The 17,203-nt window shown below is 42.5% G+C and overlaps 2 protein-coding genes across 9 annotated transcripts in view; both read left to right on the forward strand.

Annotated features, from left to right (window-relative positions):
• Positions 1–737: 737 nt before the first annotated feature.
• On the forward strand, positions 738–7,928 carry LOC110527399 (LON peptidase N-terminal domain and RING finger protein 2). 2 transcript variants are annotated; one of them, XM_021608630.2, is made up of 10 exons: positions 738–1,720; positions 3,082–3,200; positions 3,304–3,426; positions 3,572–3,896; positions 4,076–4,193; positions 4,285–4,399; positions 4,535–4,656; positions 4,805–4,963; positions 5,529–5,841; positions 6,113–7,928. In XM_021608630.2, the coding sequence occupies exons 1-10, from the start codon at positions 1,021–1,023 to the stop codon at positions 6,308–6,310; spliced, it is 2,292 nt and encodes a 763-aa protein (XP_021464305.2). In that variant the 5' UTR covers positions 738–1,020; the 3' UTR covers positions 6,311–7,928. The 2 variants fall into 2 exon arrangements, with proteins under 2 accessions (XP_021464305.2, XP_021464306.2); XM_021608631.2 differs by having other exon boundaries at positions 4,088–4,193.
• A 352-nt stretch (positions 7,929–8,280) lies between these two features.
• LOC110527400 (mitogen-activated protein kinase kinase kinase kinase 4) overlaps positions 8,281–17,203 on the forward strand; it is a 51,381-nt gene continuing 42,458 nt past the window's right edge. For 2 of the 7 annotated variants that reach the window (XM_036982816.1, XM_036982817.1), the window contains exons 1-2: positions 8,374–9,093; positions 9,414–9,479. In XM_036982816.1, coding sequence (XP_036838711.1) covers positions 9,037–9,093; positions 9,414–9,479 — 123 coding nt within the window. In that variant the 5' untranslated portion in view covers positions 8,374–9,036. Of the gene's footprint in view, positions 9,094–9,413; positions 9,480–17,203 lie in introns of all 7 variants that reach the window. The other 5 variants (XM_021608644.2, XM_036982818.1, XM_036982814.1 and 2 more) reach the window with 5 other exon arrangements.

Raw genomic sequence — 17,203 nt, forward strand, 5'->3', positions numbered from 1 at the left:
TGTACATAGACAAAGACTCACTGGTAACTTTAATAATGGAACGCTAGTCACTTGAATAATGTTGACATACTGTTTTACTCGTTTCATATCTATATACTGTGCTCTACTGTATTTTAGTCAATGCCACTCCGACATTGCTCGTCCTAATATCTATATATTTTTGAATTCCGTTCTTTTACTTTTAGATTTGTGTGAATTGTTGGATACTGCTGCACTGTTGGAGCGAGGAACACAAGCATTTCGCTGCACACGCAATAACATATGCTAAATATGTGCATGTGACCAATAACATTTGATTTGAGTTAAGCTTTGACAAACGCAGTAACTGTCATTAGCCTATCAATAGCTAAATCTATTTTTTCATGAATAATGACGTCTGATAAATAAATAACCATTATGTTTAGTCTATAATCTTTCAGTGACCCACTATTTATTGTGTATGTTAAAAAAATGTAATAAAAAAAAATGCTTACATAATTTTTAAAAATCATCTTGATCAAGGCGGTGTTAGCTACTTTGGACGAATATAGACCCTTTGCATTATACGCCTCGGCTCTAGAAAAAAGGAACTTTATATCTTAGTTATAAGTTATAAGTATCCATGTCATAATCTTCAAGAAACGGACCTTTCCATACATCATTAATGTTCACTTACACAACCTCCTGTCCGTTACAAAACAAACCACATAACACAAGGGGGGAAAAAACACAACACACCAATGGGGGCGCTCCCTTGAAGTCACGTGCCATCACCAAACGCAGCGCATTCACCTAGGTCACAGTAAAATTAGGTTGACGGTTTATTTATTTACTATGCGTTGATTAATTTGAAGCCCCATATGCATTTAGAATTTCTCTCCAATCGCGTGTATCCTAATTCGGGAGGTTATACAAACTTTCAGTGTAGCAGGTTGCATTAAAAAAGCAACCAGTGATTGGACGAAGTCAATTCTCGGTCTGTCTTTATCGACCAATTCATTCATTTTTTTTTGTTACACAGATGTTATAGACTTCGCTGATATGGATGTTCGTTTGGAAAACCACTTAGATTATTTTATCCACGACAATACTGCTGCTGCGTGGTTGAGTCCAGAAATGCTGTCAGTTGCACGGGAAGCCTTCGGTGCTGGGGACTTCAACCTCCTTGCTGAGATCTACAGCTCCCAGTTGGCGGACCTCCGACACCCGGACCGGAGCCTCTGCCTCCTGAAAGCGGACGCGCTCAGCCGGGCAGGGCGGGTAGCGGACGCTCTGGAATCATACTGGACCGCCGCCAACTTGGACAGGTTACGACCAAATGAACTAGGGTCTTTCGTTGACTGTATTGCGCACACTTTACGCGTAAAAGAATGCCTAAAAGAATGCACAGACTCAGATGGGGTTTCCGAGGATGAGCATTCGTTGGACCTGTTCTCATGTCGGCTTTGCAAGTGCTTGTTAATCGAGCCAACAACTTTGGAATGCGGCCATACATTCTGCAAACCATGCATTGAGGATGACGGTGTCAAAGAATGTGAATTATGTCGTTACAAACTGAACGAAACAAGTAGACAATTAAAACCAATCTGTTTTAAAGTGAATGTAGTACTCGGAGGCCTGTTGGGTAAATGGTTTTGCGCAGAGAGTGAAGCAAGACGATGCTGGCTTGAAGGGGATAGAATGCGGAACGAACGTGGCTTTATCAACGCTCTTGAAAAATACAACAACGCTCTTGAAAAAGGTAGAGCAAAATAAAAAACTATTTAATTAAAGGGAAAATCCGCAGTTGAGACTAAGCGTATTCAGCGACATTTTTAGTAAAAAGCTGAGGGATGGGGTTGAAGAAATGTAACCACTCCAATTCATAGAACTAACAGTGCAGTTAAACAAGCTTACATTTTGGATTCTGATAGATAACGGTTGAAAAAAGGTCATGAGCCATTTTAAGTTATATTCTAAGAATCAATGGGTGCATAACATAAATGTTAAGTCCAAAAATGAATGTAGCAACTGAAGATTGTCCCTTTAACATTGCATCATCATTCTATTCTCATGATCTTTCTGTGCACATTGAAATAAAAGCCTGTAAGCAACGTCAGTGAAAAGCATAGGTTTGTAATAGGTTATGTCAACCCGTAAGGTCATAGCCATGTTATTGACATCACTGATTGAAGGGGAACAGCCCCAGTCTGCAGGTATAATCCTATCACTGCCACCAGTGTAGCGATTGGGTGAGGGGAAACAGTGGTTATGGGATAAGTGCATTACCACATGTGCCATGTTCATAACACAAACTATACCAGATAGAGGTTGGGATATATTAGCATCACACCATGATGACAAGTTCCGCTAAGGCATGAGTTGTGTAAGTAAAGTCATGCACTTTTGTCATAATAGCACAGCCAGAAGAATCATGGGCTGACCTGGTTTGTAGAGAAATGCCTGTGGAGTTTGAGGGAACTCTAGTCTGGGGATCAGAGTAGGCAGAAGGTAGCTTCTACTTTATTATTTCATGCATAGGTAGCAATGGTAGGCTTTCCAAATAAGTCAGGCGTTGCATAGACAAATGCATTGTGGTGTTAGACACAGGCAGACATTTTTGTCTTGACCCACACACAGCATTGAATGACAGGGCGTCTGGAAGTGACACTCCTTCTCTAATCTCTACCCATCAGTAATGTAGACCTCAGCGCGCAAGGTAATAGGATAGAGGTATGCCACGTTCTGAGGGCAGGAATGGTGGAACAGCTTCAACTCATGACCTAGCCCAGAACTAGTTCCATATGACCTGGATCTTCTGAAATAATATTCTGCTCTACATACAGCTTGTCATCATTTGCGTAACTGTTTATAGGTTGAATATGTAGGTAACACATAACCCTTTGACAATCCCCTTGAAAGGGTAATGAATACAGGTAAAGCTGTCAAGTAATGACATATCAATGACAAACTAATAATTAACTGTCTTCAAACCCATACAGCCTGGTTTTATACTGGTTTTAAGGTACTGAACACGAGCAATGGAGGGTGCTGGAGATATGTGAATAACTTAAGCTGAATCGGACTCTTAACTAATGTTTGTATCATGTTCTCTCCTCGCAGCCCCTTCTATGTGTAGGCTGCTGAGCCGACGGGCAGAGCTGCATATGGAGATGAGCAACTTCAGACAGGCCCTACAGGATGGAGACGCCATGTGTCGACTGATGCCCCTCTCTCCCAAGGTAAGGAAACACTCAACTGTTTCCTGACATTAACACATTTACCCACATGTTTTTGTGTAAGTTAACCTCAAGATGCTGTGGTACTTGGGTTTTGTGTTCTCAGGCTCACTACGTGAAGGCCCTGGCTCTGAACAAAGCCGGTTATAATGAAGAGGCTCTGCAAGAATACCTCTACTGTCTGGCTCTGAAGCCAGACTGGACCTCAGTCAAGCTGGAAACGCAAAAGTTAAGCGACTCCACTGTGTTTCTATAGCATTGAAGTTGTATTAAATTGTATTAGTTAGTTCACCAAACCAGTTACACAACTACTTGTGTGCCCGATTGACTGCGATAACGGCCAGTCACTGTCTTATGTCTCTTTCCCCCTGTAGATGCTGAGTGAGATGTTCTCTGTGTTCAAGACGGACGGTCTCCCCACGTCATCACCCCACCCCCACCAAACAGGCCCCGCTCCCTACCTCAAACCAGCCTCCCTTCTCCTCGGCTCTCTCCATTCCACCCCTCGTAGATGGAGCCAAACCCCTATTGGCCGTAGAGACAGTTTGTCTGACACTGGGGCAGAGACCAAGTCCTCATGTGAGGACTCCAAGACCCTAGCTTCTGTTGTGGCTGCCTTACCTCTCCCCCCTGGCCTAAAGAGGAAGTTCTCAGACGAGCCCCAAGGCTCTGCACCCTCCAACAAGCTCCCCAGAAAAGGTACCCAATCCAACCCCTCCCATTCCAATTGGCAATTATTTATCGTTGCCAAAAAGTAGAATTTTAAAGTAATACTACTGAACAAAAATCTTGCAAAGTATCTTAGTGTTGCGTGAATGCAATCATTATAAACGTATAGAAACCTCAGCAATAATATAATGTAAATGTATTTGTTTGAGTCTTGTGTTCAGATGAGTCAAGCTCATCCCAGATGCCTGCTGCTTGTTGCAGTGAGAGGAGAGAGGTGCCCCCTCAGCTCCTGGATAGCTCTGACATGGACTGCTCTGTTTGTATGAGGTAAGTCAAACACACACACACACCCTGTCTGTAGGTCTAGTTTTCCCTACGTAGTTATTAAAACCATCCCTCCCCCATGCGTTTTTTCCAGGCTGTTCTACGAGCCAGTCACCACCCCCTGTGGACACACCTTCTGCATGAAGTGTCTTGAGCGCTGTCTGGACCACAACCCCAACTGCCCCCTGTGTAAAGAGAACATTACAGAGGTAAATAGTCACCACATAGACCAGTCTTCACTACTATTGGAAATGAATACCTATTACTGAAAGACAACATGAGTTAAGAAAGTAGTTATGACCCAAATTTCCCTTGTTATCTAATTGAACCTGTTGTAATTTCAGTACCTGGCCACTAGAGGGTACCATAAGACCCTGCTGATGGAGGAGGTGCTGCAGCGCTACCTGTCTGAGGAGCTGGCTGAGAGGAGCAAGGTGCACCAGGAAGAAATGGCAGAGCTGTCAAAGTGAGTCAGGCCTCATCACATTTCAGCCCCTAACCCCTTCTCAAAACAAAATGTCTGACAATGTTTTAGAATCCATCATTATGATACAATCTTATTTGGGCAGAATATCATATTTAGTGGTTTAACCCACGTTTTATTCTCTCTGCAGCTTGACCCAGGAAGTGCCCATCTTCATCTGCACCATGGCATTTCCCACAATCCCCTGCCCCCTGCAAGTCTTCGAGCCGTGTTATAGGCTGATGATCCGACGCTCTATGGAGACGGGAACCAAGCAGTTTGGAATGTGCATCGCTGACGACATCAAAGGGTGAGTGGAGGTTTTACACCTGTGCCCACACAGCCATAAAAAAAACACTTTGACACTAGTTTAACCAAAAGGGTAGTAAACCTATGTTTGCGACTCAATTCAAGATCATGTTAGCCAACTGAACTAAAGCCTACCCTATACACTTTATCTGAGTGCTAACAGGTTTCTGGTATAGTTACTCATCCACACAGGTGTAGCTCTGTGAACTACCTCCACTACACTAGCCTAACCCCCACACTTTCACTCCAACAGATTCATGTGAGCAAATGGCTAATACAGATGTAGGATCTTAATTTGATCACTCTTTTGTTGCAGAGAATATCCCTGCACAGCGGGAAATGCAAACTTGTAGTGTATTTGGAGTTTTAAAAAGGCTTCTAAAGTTTGTAAATTTGACTTGATTTGCCCTAACGAAAAACTTTATCAACCCCTACAAAAATGTCCATGAATTATAATCCACATAATAATTCCCATTTCCAGTTGCTGCAGGATAATTTTTCTGCTGTGGCAAACTGGCTCAAAATTAGATCCTACATTTGTATACCCTGCGTTTCCCTGACCACAGCTTCGCAGACTACGGCTGCATGTTGGAGGTGAAAGACGTGAAGTTCCAACCAGACGGGCGCTTGGTGGTCGACACGGTCGGAGTGTCCCGCTTCAGAGTGCTGAGCCACGGCCACCGTGACGGCTACAACACAGCCAAGATAAAGTACCTGGAGGACCAGAAGGTGGAGGGAGAGGAGCTGGCGGAGCTGCAGAAGCTGCATGACTGTGTGTACGAGCAGGCCAGCACCTGGTTCACCTCCCTCAAAGACAACATGAAGAACCAGATCGTCAGCCACTTTGGACAGCTGCCTGAAAAAGACTGTGACATACAGGTAGGAAACAGTCAGCAGATGGATACAGTAGAACTAGGATTTCGAGTTTTTCCTGGTTTCATTGCCTGGTCTGGAATAACTCGGACCCTATAGATCCACCCAGCTAAATCTGAATCCCAGTATCTGTTAATCTAAGAATTCACCTTTATAAAATTTGATTAAACTAATAAACAGTGGCATCTTGGCAGTAGACACTGTTGATTGTAGTATGGAATAATTATCTGTGTCCCATCTTCTCTAACCCTACCACACTCTGCCTCTGTGTTCTCAGGGGAGTGTCAGTGGTCCTGCATGGTGTTGGTGGCTGCTGGCTGTACTGCCCCTGGAGAAGAGAGCCCAGCTAAGCATCCTGGCCATGACCACCCTCCGAGAGCGCCTCAGCACCACCCGCCGGGTGCTCAGCCTCGTCACACGCAAACACTCGCGACCACGGCGACCATCTTCATCAGCAGCAGCATCATCACTGTAGTGGCCCCCCTGGAGGGGATCAGTTTAGAATCATCTGGGCCCAGTTAGATAACTTTTGACAATCTGGATGTCGCCTATCAGCTAGGATTAAATGCATACAAATATAATGAATAGAACAGGAGTCCCCGTTGAAGTCAGTTATTTTTCTGTTCTATTAAATATATTTCTATGCATTTAAACCTATCCGATAGACTAAATCCAGATAGATAATTTTTGGAAAACTGGGCCCTGGAGAAGAAGGGAGAAACTAAATTTTCCTCAGAAGCTCTAGCCTCAAATAGTTCTAACAGTGGGAATGATTTACCAGTGTTGTTCATGATCTCAGGAATGGGTTTCTACTTGAGTCTTACAAAAAGGATCGATGGACTAGCCCTACCCAACCAAAACACATAAATGAGTGTCATGTTTGCACACATATCTTTGGGTCAATTCCATTATGTCCAGGTTTGTCATGTTTATGTGTGGTACATTAGGTTAATCTTGTTTTATTGTTGACCTGTGTACAAATGAGGCCTTAAATTATTTTTGCAATATGTTTTTTTTCTACTATTTGTCATGTGAAAACAATTTTCATGTACAGAAATTTAGCATTTTTCTATGGGACATAATTAAGATTAATGCACACCATCCCTTACTGGAATAATATGTTCTACTGTATATGGGTAGTTATGGCACGAGGGAACGCTTGATGCAAGAGAAAAATTGTAGCACAACAGACATTGTAGTAGCACCAAAGATTCACAGGGTGGCAGTCCCTTAAGGGAATGTTCATCTTTGGATGCTGTACAGCAGGGGTGTCAAACTCATTCTACAGAGGGCCTGTCTCACCACATTAAAAGCTTCTGTGACACTTAACGTATCTCACTCACGCAGTCAGATCTAGGAGATGCAGTCAGGTGAGTCATTTGGGATACTATGAAGTCAGAACCGGAAATGACACATATTTATAGACAATGAGTCACCTCTGTGCTTTGTCATCACCATGTTGGAATGATCTGGAGTCTCCCCCAATTGATTCATTAGCCAAACCCTCTCGATAAACACACGCCTTCGTTCTCCCAGACCAGTGGAGGCTGCTGAGGGGAGGACAGCTCATAATAATGGCTGGAATTGCTTCAAACCATGTGTTTGAGGTATTTGATACCGTTCCAGCCATTACCACGAGCTCGTCCTCCCCAGTTAAGGTGCCACCAATCTGTTTCCCAGACACATTTGCAGAAATTGCTCACTACATTTTTGGTAACAAGAATGTGAAATTGGCATTTTATTGCTTTCAATTAATCTTAACTTTTACCTTTTTAAATGTATGATTTTGTTAAATTGGGCCCAACATGTGTATTATTAAAACCATTCCACATTTACCATAAACTTCATCCTCAACAGTCAATTGTCTCCTCAATTTGAGTGTGTTGGCCACGCATACTAATTGGCCAAACCTGATCTTAATTGGTTTGTGTCTTGACAGGGGGTCTGTTTGAACAGTGTGAAAATAATGCTTTGTGCAGAAGTAGACATTCCATATGCAATGCGGGAAAGGTTTTTGTTGTTTTAATAACTCTTCAGCGTGGTCTCTTGAACCATCTTGTTTTATAGCCTAATAAATATTTATTGAATTCTGACCATTTTTATCTGTCCAGTTATTATTTTAACTCCTTAATGTGCATGGGGTAAGGCCGGCTCCTTCATAAGGAACATTGTTGCTAGCCATTTTGTATAGAATGCACACAGATCACATGATCTATAGTAGGACAGAACAGGCTCCATATGTGAGTTACCACAAAAAAATAAATGTGTGAGTTACCACGCTGATGTTAGGAAGCAGGGGGCAACCATAGAAAGTTGCCTGAATATGAGGCTAACATCAGGGATACTTTGGCCAGATGCCCACTGACGGAGACAGGATCAGCTGCATACATATCAGTAATGACGAAAAAGGGAAGTGAGCAAAAAGGAAGCAGGTAGGGGAAATATCACCCTGAAGTTCTGCTTTAGCATGAGGGGTCGAGACTCACCCAATACAGTACACCGTCAGCAGTGTGTACATGTCCTATTAACTAAATATAGACAATTATTTATTATGGGGGACAGCACATGGCGCCCAAGCGACAATGTATGGACGACTCTCATTGAAGGTAACCTAATGCGGTAGTACATAGCAAATAATGACGTTTCAGTGCACATTCCGCTCAGCCTCGTTCGATTGTTCCCTTGCCACACCCATGATTACGAATATTGACACCGATGGCTCAAGTGCGCATGTCCATGATTCTGTGCGATAGAGGCCTGCCTCGCCTTTTCTCTCGCACCTATTCTTTACAGACATCCTTCGTTTCACATAAAAAAAAAAGTTATTCTTATTTTTTGAGGGGCCGTTGACTAGATGAGACAGAGAAGAAGAGAAATAGTTTTGTATCTCTATTTCTTGACTGAATAATCACCCACTCCCCGGTTATTGCATCAAGGCCCCTGCCCCTCCTCTGATTCCGACCGGCTTCCTGTGTTTGTGCGGTTCTCACTAGCCAGGGAGCGAGGAGGAGCAGAACTGGGAGTTGAGCGAGTGAAGGGCCGAGCTGCCACCTCAACATGGAGTAGCCTAGTGTCCTCGACAACAGTAGCGGACCACAAAGAGGAATACTCGAGGGGTTATTTTTCTACAAGGAGGCACCGCAAATGATACCACGTCAAAGATTCCACAACGCGAAGGAAAGATCGGTTTATATTTAAAAGATGGCGAACGACTCTCCGGCTAAAAGTCTGGTCGAAATAGACCTGGCTTCATTGCGGGTGAGTGGTGGACAAGGGCAGTGTCTTTTATTTAAAGATTAGGCTACCCCCAGATGTAATCTATTCCACTACAGTGAGTTAACGTTATATAACATTTTCGGGGTTACCATTGCTGGGAGGCTTATTTATTTAGTATTCGGATCGAGAGAAAGCTGTCGTGCTGCCTGGCTTTCCTTTGTTCGAAATGCATTTGGACGGTTGTGGAGATCAGGGCGCAACAGCTGCGTTAATCTAGGTCCCATTTTTGCAACAATTATTCAAAATCATTTTCAAAAAGATATTATGGTTGTTTAAAAAATTATATTTTTGTCTCGTTTCAGGATCCAGCAGGGATTTTTGAATTGGTGGAAGTGGTCGGAAATGGCACCTATGGACAAGTATACAAGGTTTGTTCCTCTATCATATATATGTATATATATTTAATTCATCGGTGGCCTAATCTTCGATAATTATTTCTGACACTAGGTAGCTAACGTGACATTGATGCAGTTTTGGCATTGAACATCGAAGTGATCCAGATTTCATGCCTGTGTGATGGATTAGATTCATGTCAAGATGTCTCATCAGGATGTTTCTGTCATTACACCCCTATAATCCCTGGTTGGATTGGTAAAGATGATGATGCCCCTCTGTGTATTATTGCTTGTAAAAACATATTTGGTGAAATATGCACCACATATGCACCGCACCACACCAATCCATGCACCACTCCATTAGCCCAAGCTCCCCTGTTTCTCATCTTCTACCCGGGCTAGGCCTGTACGCTCAGTTGTTTCTAAATTGGGAAAAAAACGTATCTTATGTTCCATTAATATTATAGATGGGTTTAGAAGTAAATGGCAACTGGGTTTGCAGACCAGTGTTGCTGTGAGTGTTTTTAAAGTGCAGCACATGTCCTACATCACATCCTGCTGCGGAGAGAGGGGGAAAGGGAATCGACTACTGCTGCCTGATGATCCAGACTAGGCCTTGCTTCATAGACAATTTGGTTAAGTAAAATATCATGTGTTACACAGCAGGCCTCTTCCCCTCTCTCAACCATCTGTTTCTTGGTGTCATGTTTCTCTGTGAAAATGATCATGGTGACTGTTTAAAGTGATTGTTGAACTTGACCTTTTTGGAGAATTTAGTGGGTTCCTTCTCTCAGATTTTGAGGATGAGTCTGACCCACCAATGGTGACCTGCCACTCTTCCCTGTACCCTCCTGTCCATTGGAAGACCTGGCCTGTGTTAACCCCTTCTTTCAAACAGTCAGGCTAGCAACACTGTAGCAGAGCAGCTTGAAAACAACTGGAAAGTCTGTTAAGCAGGGTGGTTCACAGGGGCTGTGGTGTCCCTCCTGCCTGTGTCTATTCTCTTAGCTCTAACAGGGTAGTCTGGACTCCTGACTGAGGAGAATCAACAGTGGTAGTCTGGATGTTCAAACGTAAAAGCAGAACCATTCAGCTGATCCAACCCTGTGGAACAGAGGGCTTTAAAGACCAATGCTGTTTTCTTTTGGTCATGTGACCCCGTTTGTAATGGAAAACTTGCTAGCAAACGTCTTCCTTCCATGAACAGATGGCTTCGTGGGTCTATGTGGAGAGAATGATTTACTTTTAGGCTTTTGTCACTCACTTTCATTCTCTTTACTGCTCTTTCTAAATTTCACCAAATGTTAGACTACAGAGTTTATTGGAATTGGTGCGTAAAAATGTTTACCTCAAAGGCTCATATAGGCATTAAAATGTTTACCTTAAAGGCTCATATAGGCATTAAAATGTTTACCTTAAAGGCTCATATAGGCATTAAAATGTTTACCTTAAAGGCTCATATAGGCATTAAAATGTTTACCTTAAAGGCTCATATAGGCATTAAAATGTTTACCTTAAAGGCTCATATAGGCATTAAAATGTTTACCTTAAAGGCTCATATAGGCATTAAAATGTTTACCTTAAAGGCTCATATAGGCATTAAAATGTTTACCTTAAAGGCTCATATAGGCATTAAAATGTTTACCTTAAAGGCTCATATAGGCATTAAAATGTTTACCTCAAAGGCTCATATAGGCATTAAAATGTTTACATCAAAGGCTCATATTATGAGCTATTAAATGCTATCTTTCGCCATTTATAGTCAGGCAGAGCATGAGCCACTACCACACTGCACGGAATAGAATGGACGTCGGGCAAGAGGGCCCCGGGCTGGCTGTGTATGTGCCTGTTTAGGAACGCAAAATGGAGGACATCCCTTGGTCAAATGATTCCAAGCAAAGCCAACTCGTCTGTGCTGATTTGAAAGATGGAGAACCAGGGGGTTGTAGATTGTTCCTGATTCATACGTCCTCATATGCTATTCTGCAGACAGGTCTACATGCTCTGGTTTACTGTACATTTTCACAACAGACAGTCGAAAAGCCATTGGATGTCAGAGGTTTACTGTATGCCAACCTCTAACCTACATAATTGTCATGCCAAATAAAGGCAGTTTGTTTAAATCAATTATTCCCCTTCCTCTAGTGAGACTGTACTGTGAACTGCACGTTATAAACTAGGCTAATATGTAGCCCGGTTATGTACACTACATGACCAAAAGTATGTGGACACCTGCTCATTTAACATCTCATTGCAGAATCATGGGCATTAATATGGAGTTGGTCCCCCTTTTGCTGCTATGACTGCCTCCACTCTTCTGGGAAGGCTTTCCACTAAATGTTGGAACATTGCTGCGGGGACTTGCAATCATTCACCAACAAGAACATTAGTGATGTCGAGCACTGATGTTGGGCGATTAGGCCTGGCTTGCAGTCGGCGTTTCAATTCATCCCAAAGGTGTTCGGTGGGGTTGAGGTCAGGGCTCTGTGCAGGCCAGTCAAGTTCTTCCACACCGATCAACAAACCATTTCTGTATGGACCTCGATTTGTCATGCTGAAACGGGGAAGGGCCTCCCCCAAACTGGTGCCATAAAGTTGGAAGCACATAATTGTCTAGAATGCCATTGTGTGCTGTAGTGTTAAGATTTCCCTTCACTGGAACTGAAGGGCCTAACCAAACCATGAAAAACACCACCAGGTGGTTTTTCCTCTTCCACCAAACTTTACAGGTAGCGTTCTCCTGGCATCCACCAAACCCAGATTTGTCCGGACTGCCAGATGGTGAAGCGTGATTCATCACTACCCCGGAGTCCAATGGAGGCAAGCTTTACACCACTCCAGCCTACGCCATTGCGCATGGTTATCTTATGCTTGTGTGTGGCTGCTTGGCAATGGAAACCCATTTCATGATGCTCCTGAGGGCCAGTAGTTTTTACGCACTTCAGCACTAGGCGGTCCCCTTCTGAGATTGTGTGGCCTAGCACTTTGCAGCTAAGCCGTTGTTGCGTTTTGACATATCCACTTCACAATAACAGCATTTACAGTTGACCGGGGCAGCTCTAGCCGGGCAGATATTTGACGAACTGACTTCTTGGAACGTTGAAAGTCACTGATCTCTGTAGTAAGGTCATTCTACTGCCAATGTTTGTCTATGGAGATTGCATGGCAGTGTGCTTGATTTTATACACCTGTCAGCAACTGGTGTGGCTGAAATGTCCGAATCCACTAATTTGAAGGGGTGTCCACATACTTCTGTGTGTATTTGTACTTGTTCCCCCCTACCTCATCAGCTGCCTGACACCAATGATAGGTCAGTGCAGTAACATGGTTAGGTTAACCTATCAGTTAGACGTGTGGTCTGAATGAGGGGTGCTATCTGGAACTGGTGGAGGAAGACCAGCTGTCCTGGGCCCCAGACAGAGCCTGCATGGCCAGGCAGCTTCATTACAAAGCTGGTTTTGTCTCCGTGTGTCTGGCTTTATTTGGGAACCACCACCAGACCCACAGAAAGGATGTGTTTATTAGTCGGGTCTCAAATACTGAATAATCAACTAGCCCTGTTCCGGAAATATAACTTTCTATCTCTTTCTGTGAGGCTTTTCTTCTTCTTTGCAAAGCAGTTTTTCACCCATTCAAACCTCTCACAATAAGACAATCAAGCACAGTCTATTTCTTCTATTCAGAAGGCCCAGGACAATTTCTTGCATTGAATTACAGTTTTGAAATGCATACTTTTTTTTTTTTGTCTAACTCATCTGTCCCCTTTCCTTCTGTTTGATATTTTCATTTTCAAACGGTTTGTTTTGTAGGTATGTTTTTGTGACACTGTCTCGGAACCAGTCGTCACAGCCTGTTTGATGCAGCTAGCCCAGGTGACATACGGTACCTCCACTGAATGACTGACCTTTTCATTTGGAGCTTTTGACAGACGCGGGTTGCAGGCACTCTAAGAGCTGAAATGCCATATCACAGCCCTGTGCTGCACGATGTGGCTCTTCTGGATTCAAATGCCTGCAGCCAATCACAGCAGCAGAGGCAAGGTGGCAGTGATTGTTGTCTGGGGCTCGTGCCAGGTTTAGACCTTACTGTTAAACTCAGTGGTAGCTCGGGTTTAGATTGTCTTGGCCAACCAGCTGAATGACCTCCGATAAGACTTGAAACTGTCAGTGTGGGTGTGACAGTCAAGGGAAGATGACAATTTTATATGCTCACTAGGGATGCAAATTTCGGTAATCATTGCTACCGACTGACCCACCCTCATTAACCGGCCAACAAATGTTACATTTTTTCAAAACCGTAAGGAACGGACATTTTTCATTAAGTGCTTAATAGAGGGAGGGGGGGGGGGTTTACTCACTTCGTTTGGTTCATTTGGACTGGTGTGAACTCTATTGGTACTATGCAACGCATGGTGGTTCGCTCTAAAAGGGTGGTTTCGGTCTGTTTCAATTAGTATGGTGGTGTGGTTCGCTGCAGGTAAGAACGTAGTCCCGACCAAATGCAGAAAAATAACCAGACTCAAGCATTATTGATTGTTTGACGTCATAACTTGACATCTCTGAAACATTATGAGTAGCAGGTTAGGGGAGATGAGGGCTGTACCGGGGATCTAGGCTGCTGAATATAGACTATTCAGGTAGCAGAGTGGCCATTACGCTATTTTCTCCCACATGTTGTTGGAATACTAAAACAAAAGTAATATGAAGGTTTGGACACAAGTGATGCATCACGATATTCAGAAATGGATTTAACCTCAGCATATTTGTCCAATAAACGTATGACTTGCATGGAGAAGTGCTTTTTTTCAAACATTTTTTTTAAAATTTAAATTTCTGTTCATTTGGCAATGTGGAACCAACCGGACCAAATGGAACAAATACTGATTCAAACTATCGCTCAAAACTGTGTGATATCTCCCTTCGAAATATGGGGAATCTAATAGCAACCACTAGGATGGGTTGCTGATATAACTACAATTGTGCCTTTGGCGTCTGGACAAAAAAAGTTGCTATGAAGACCAATAGAACAGTTGCGAAATTATGGTTAATGGCATGAAGTCTTTCTAAAAAAATAAAGTGCCTCCAATTTTGTTTGACATTTCGCTAGGCTACATTGAAGCAAGGTAAATTATGCCTTGTTGTTATTATTGTTGTTATTATTATTTGAAGTAAAATTTAGGTTTCAAGTAGAGGTCGACCGACTACCGATTTAATCGGCCAATCTTTATATATATTTGTAATAATGACAATTACTAAAATACTGAATGAACAATGAACTCTTTTATTTTAACTTAATATAATACATCAAATCAATTTAGTCTCCAATAAATAATGAAACATGTTCAATTAGGTTTAAATAATGCAAAAACAGTGTTGGAGAAGAAAGTAAAAGTGCAATATGTGCCATGTTAAAAAAAAAAAGAATAAAAAAAAAAAAGAGGCTAATGATCAAGTTACTTGCTCAGAATATGAAAGCTGGTGGTCCAATCCCTGTCCTTATGAATTATGACGCGTCGACTATTTCTCTCTCTATCATTTGTATTTCATTAACCTTTGACTATTGGATGTTCTTATAGGCACTTTAGTATTGCCAGCCTAATCTCGGGAGTTGATAGGCTTGAAGTCATAAACAGCGCTGTGCTTCAAGCATTGTGAAGAGCTGCTGGCAAAGGCAGGAAAGTGCTGTTTGAATGAATGCTTACAAGCCTGCTGCCCACCACCACTCAGTCAGACTGCTCTATCAAATATCAAATCATAGACTTAATTATAACATAATAACACACAGAAACGAGCCTTAGGTGATTAATATGTTCGAAACCGGAAACTATCATTTCGAAAACAAAACGTTTTGTCTTTCAGTGGAATGCGCAACCATTACGTATGTTATCTAACAGGTGGCATCCCTAAGTCTCTAAATATTGCTGTTACATTGCACAACCTTCAATGTCATGTCATAATTATGTAAAATTCTGGCAAATGAATTACGTTTTTTGTTTGGAAGAAACACAGTTCGCTACGAGCCAGGTGGCTCAAACTGTTGCATAAACCCTGACTCTGCTTGCACTGAACGCAAGACAAGTAAAACTATTTTCCTAGTTAATATTGCCTGCTGACATGCATTTATTTGAACTAAATCTGCAGGCGTAAAAAAATATACTTCTGTGTATTGATTTTAAGGCATTGATGTTTATGGTTAGGTACATTTGTGCAACGAATGTGCTTTTTTTTCCCGAAAATGTGCTTTTGTTAAATCATCACCCATTTGGTGAAGTAGGCTGGGATTCGATGATAAATGAACAGGCACCGTATTGAATATATGCAACGCAGGACAAGCTAGTTAAACTAGTAATATCATCAACCATGTGTAGTTAACTAGTGATTTATGTTAAGTGATTGTTTTTTATAAGATAGGTTTAATGCTAGCTAGCAACTTACCTTGGCTCCTTTTGACGATGCACTTGTGTAACAGGTGGTCAGCCTGCAACGCAGTCTCCTCGTGGAGTGCAATGTAATTGGCGTCCAAAAAGGCCGATTACCGATTGTTATGAAAACTTGAAATTTACCCTAATTAATCGGTCAACCTCTCGTTTCAAACAATTATACTGCCTGAAGCTCACGTTGCGTGGTGGTAGGTGACGCATTGATAGCCTGCCTACCGTTGACTATAGCCTATGCACTCGAATGGCAAACAAGCTTGAATTACGAGTTGAGATTGAGAAATAAAAATAGCAGCTAATTTTTAATATTGGCCATCTTAACAACAAAAAATGGCGCGTGACTGCATTTAGAATAATTTATTGCGCAATGATAGGGCTTCTAAAACCCCACGTTACAGTTCAGTACCAGCTTTTTGAGGTTCTCTTACGGTGTCTGACGGGTGAATAGCCCCTCAAACTAGGCTTTGTATGCTGTGCGCATGTGATAAATAAGATACATGACGTATAATGAAAATGCACATGCACTAATTTAATTCCACTAAATTATGCAAATAAAACAAGACCAGTAAAATGTAGTTTCAACAGCACTTAACCATTAACAGCCCTAATTCTCACCTTGCACTGGAATGAAAGCTATTAGATACTGGTACTCACTAACATTTTTACATGAGGCCCCTTTTCAAAACGGGCAATGTTGTGCTGCTATAATGTTACACTAAACATTTCAAAATGGCTGATCCCTTAGTTGTGGATGCAATGGCTTAGGCTATTTCCCCCATCACATTGTTGTATACCGAATCTTACTGCCAGCGCCCCCCTCCTGGCTCTCAACATTTCTTAATGAATTGCTTATGATAAACCCTGGTACTAGTCCCAGTAAAAGCATTGAAATAAGAGGGAGGCTAAGGACATGCTTGGTGGTAATGGCTTGCTGCAGCACTTCAATCTCCCTGAACGTCGTTGACGTAGTGTTTGTGGGAACTCTGTCGTCTTCTCATTACCCACAAAGTGGCGGTGGTTCTTCCTCCCCAGCCAACCCCATCTTCAGCATCCGGTGTCTTCATGATGCTCCCCTAGCCACTGAACAATTGGCAATTGCCTCATTTAAGGAGACGGTCGTCAGTGTCCATGCTGGTCTCAGATGTGCACAGCCTTGTATGGTTGTTCCAGACTGTATCTAGTGGTCCTATGTCTCAATACAGTTAGTTAGTTGTTGGATTTGCAGTGTTTTCATATTACCACCGTACATTTTATTAATCATTTCGCCTACTACTACACAGGCATTGACCTCCTAGTCCCACGTTGGTGGTAGGCTGAAAGC

This window comes from Oncorhynchus mykiss, chromosome 7, assembly GCF_013265735.2.
Source record: "Oncorhynchus mykiss isolate Arlee chromosome 7, USDA_OmykA_1.1, whole genome shotgun sequence".
Taxonomy (NCBI): domain Eukaryota; kingdom Metazoa; phylum Chordata; class Actinopteri; order Salmoniformes; family Salmonidae; genus Oncorhynchus; species Oncorhynchus mykiss.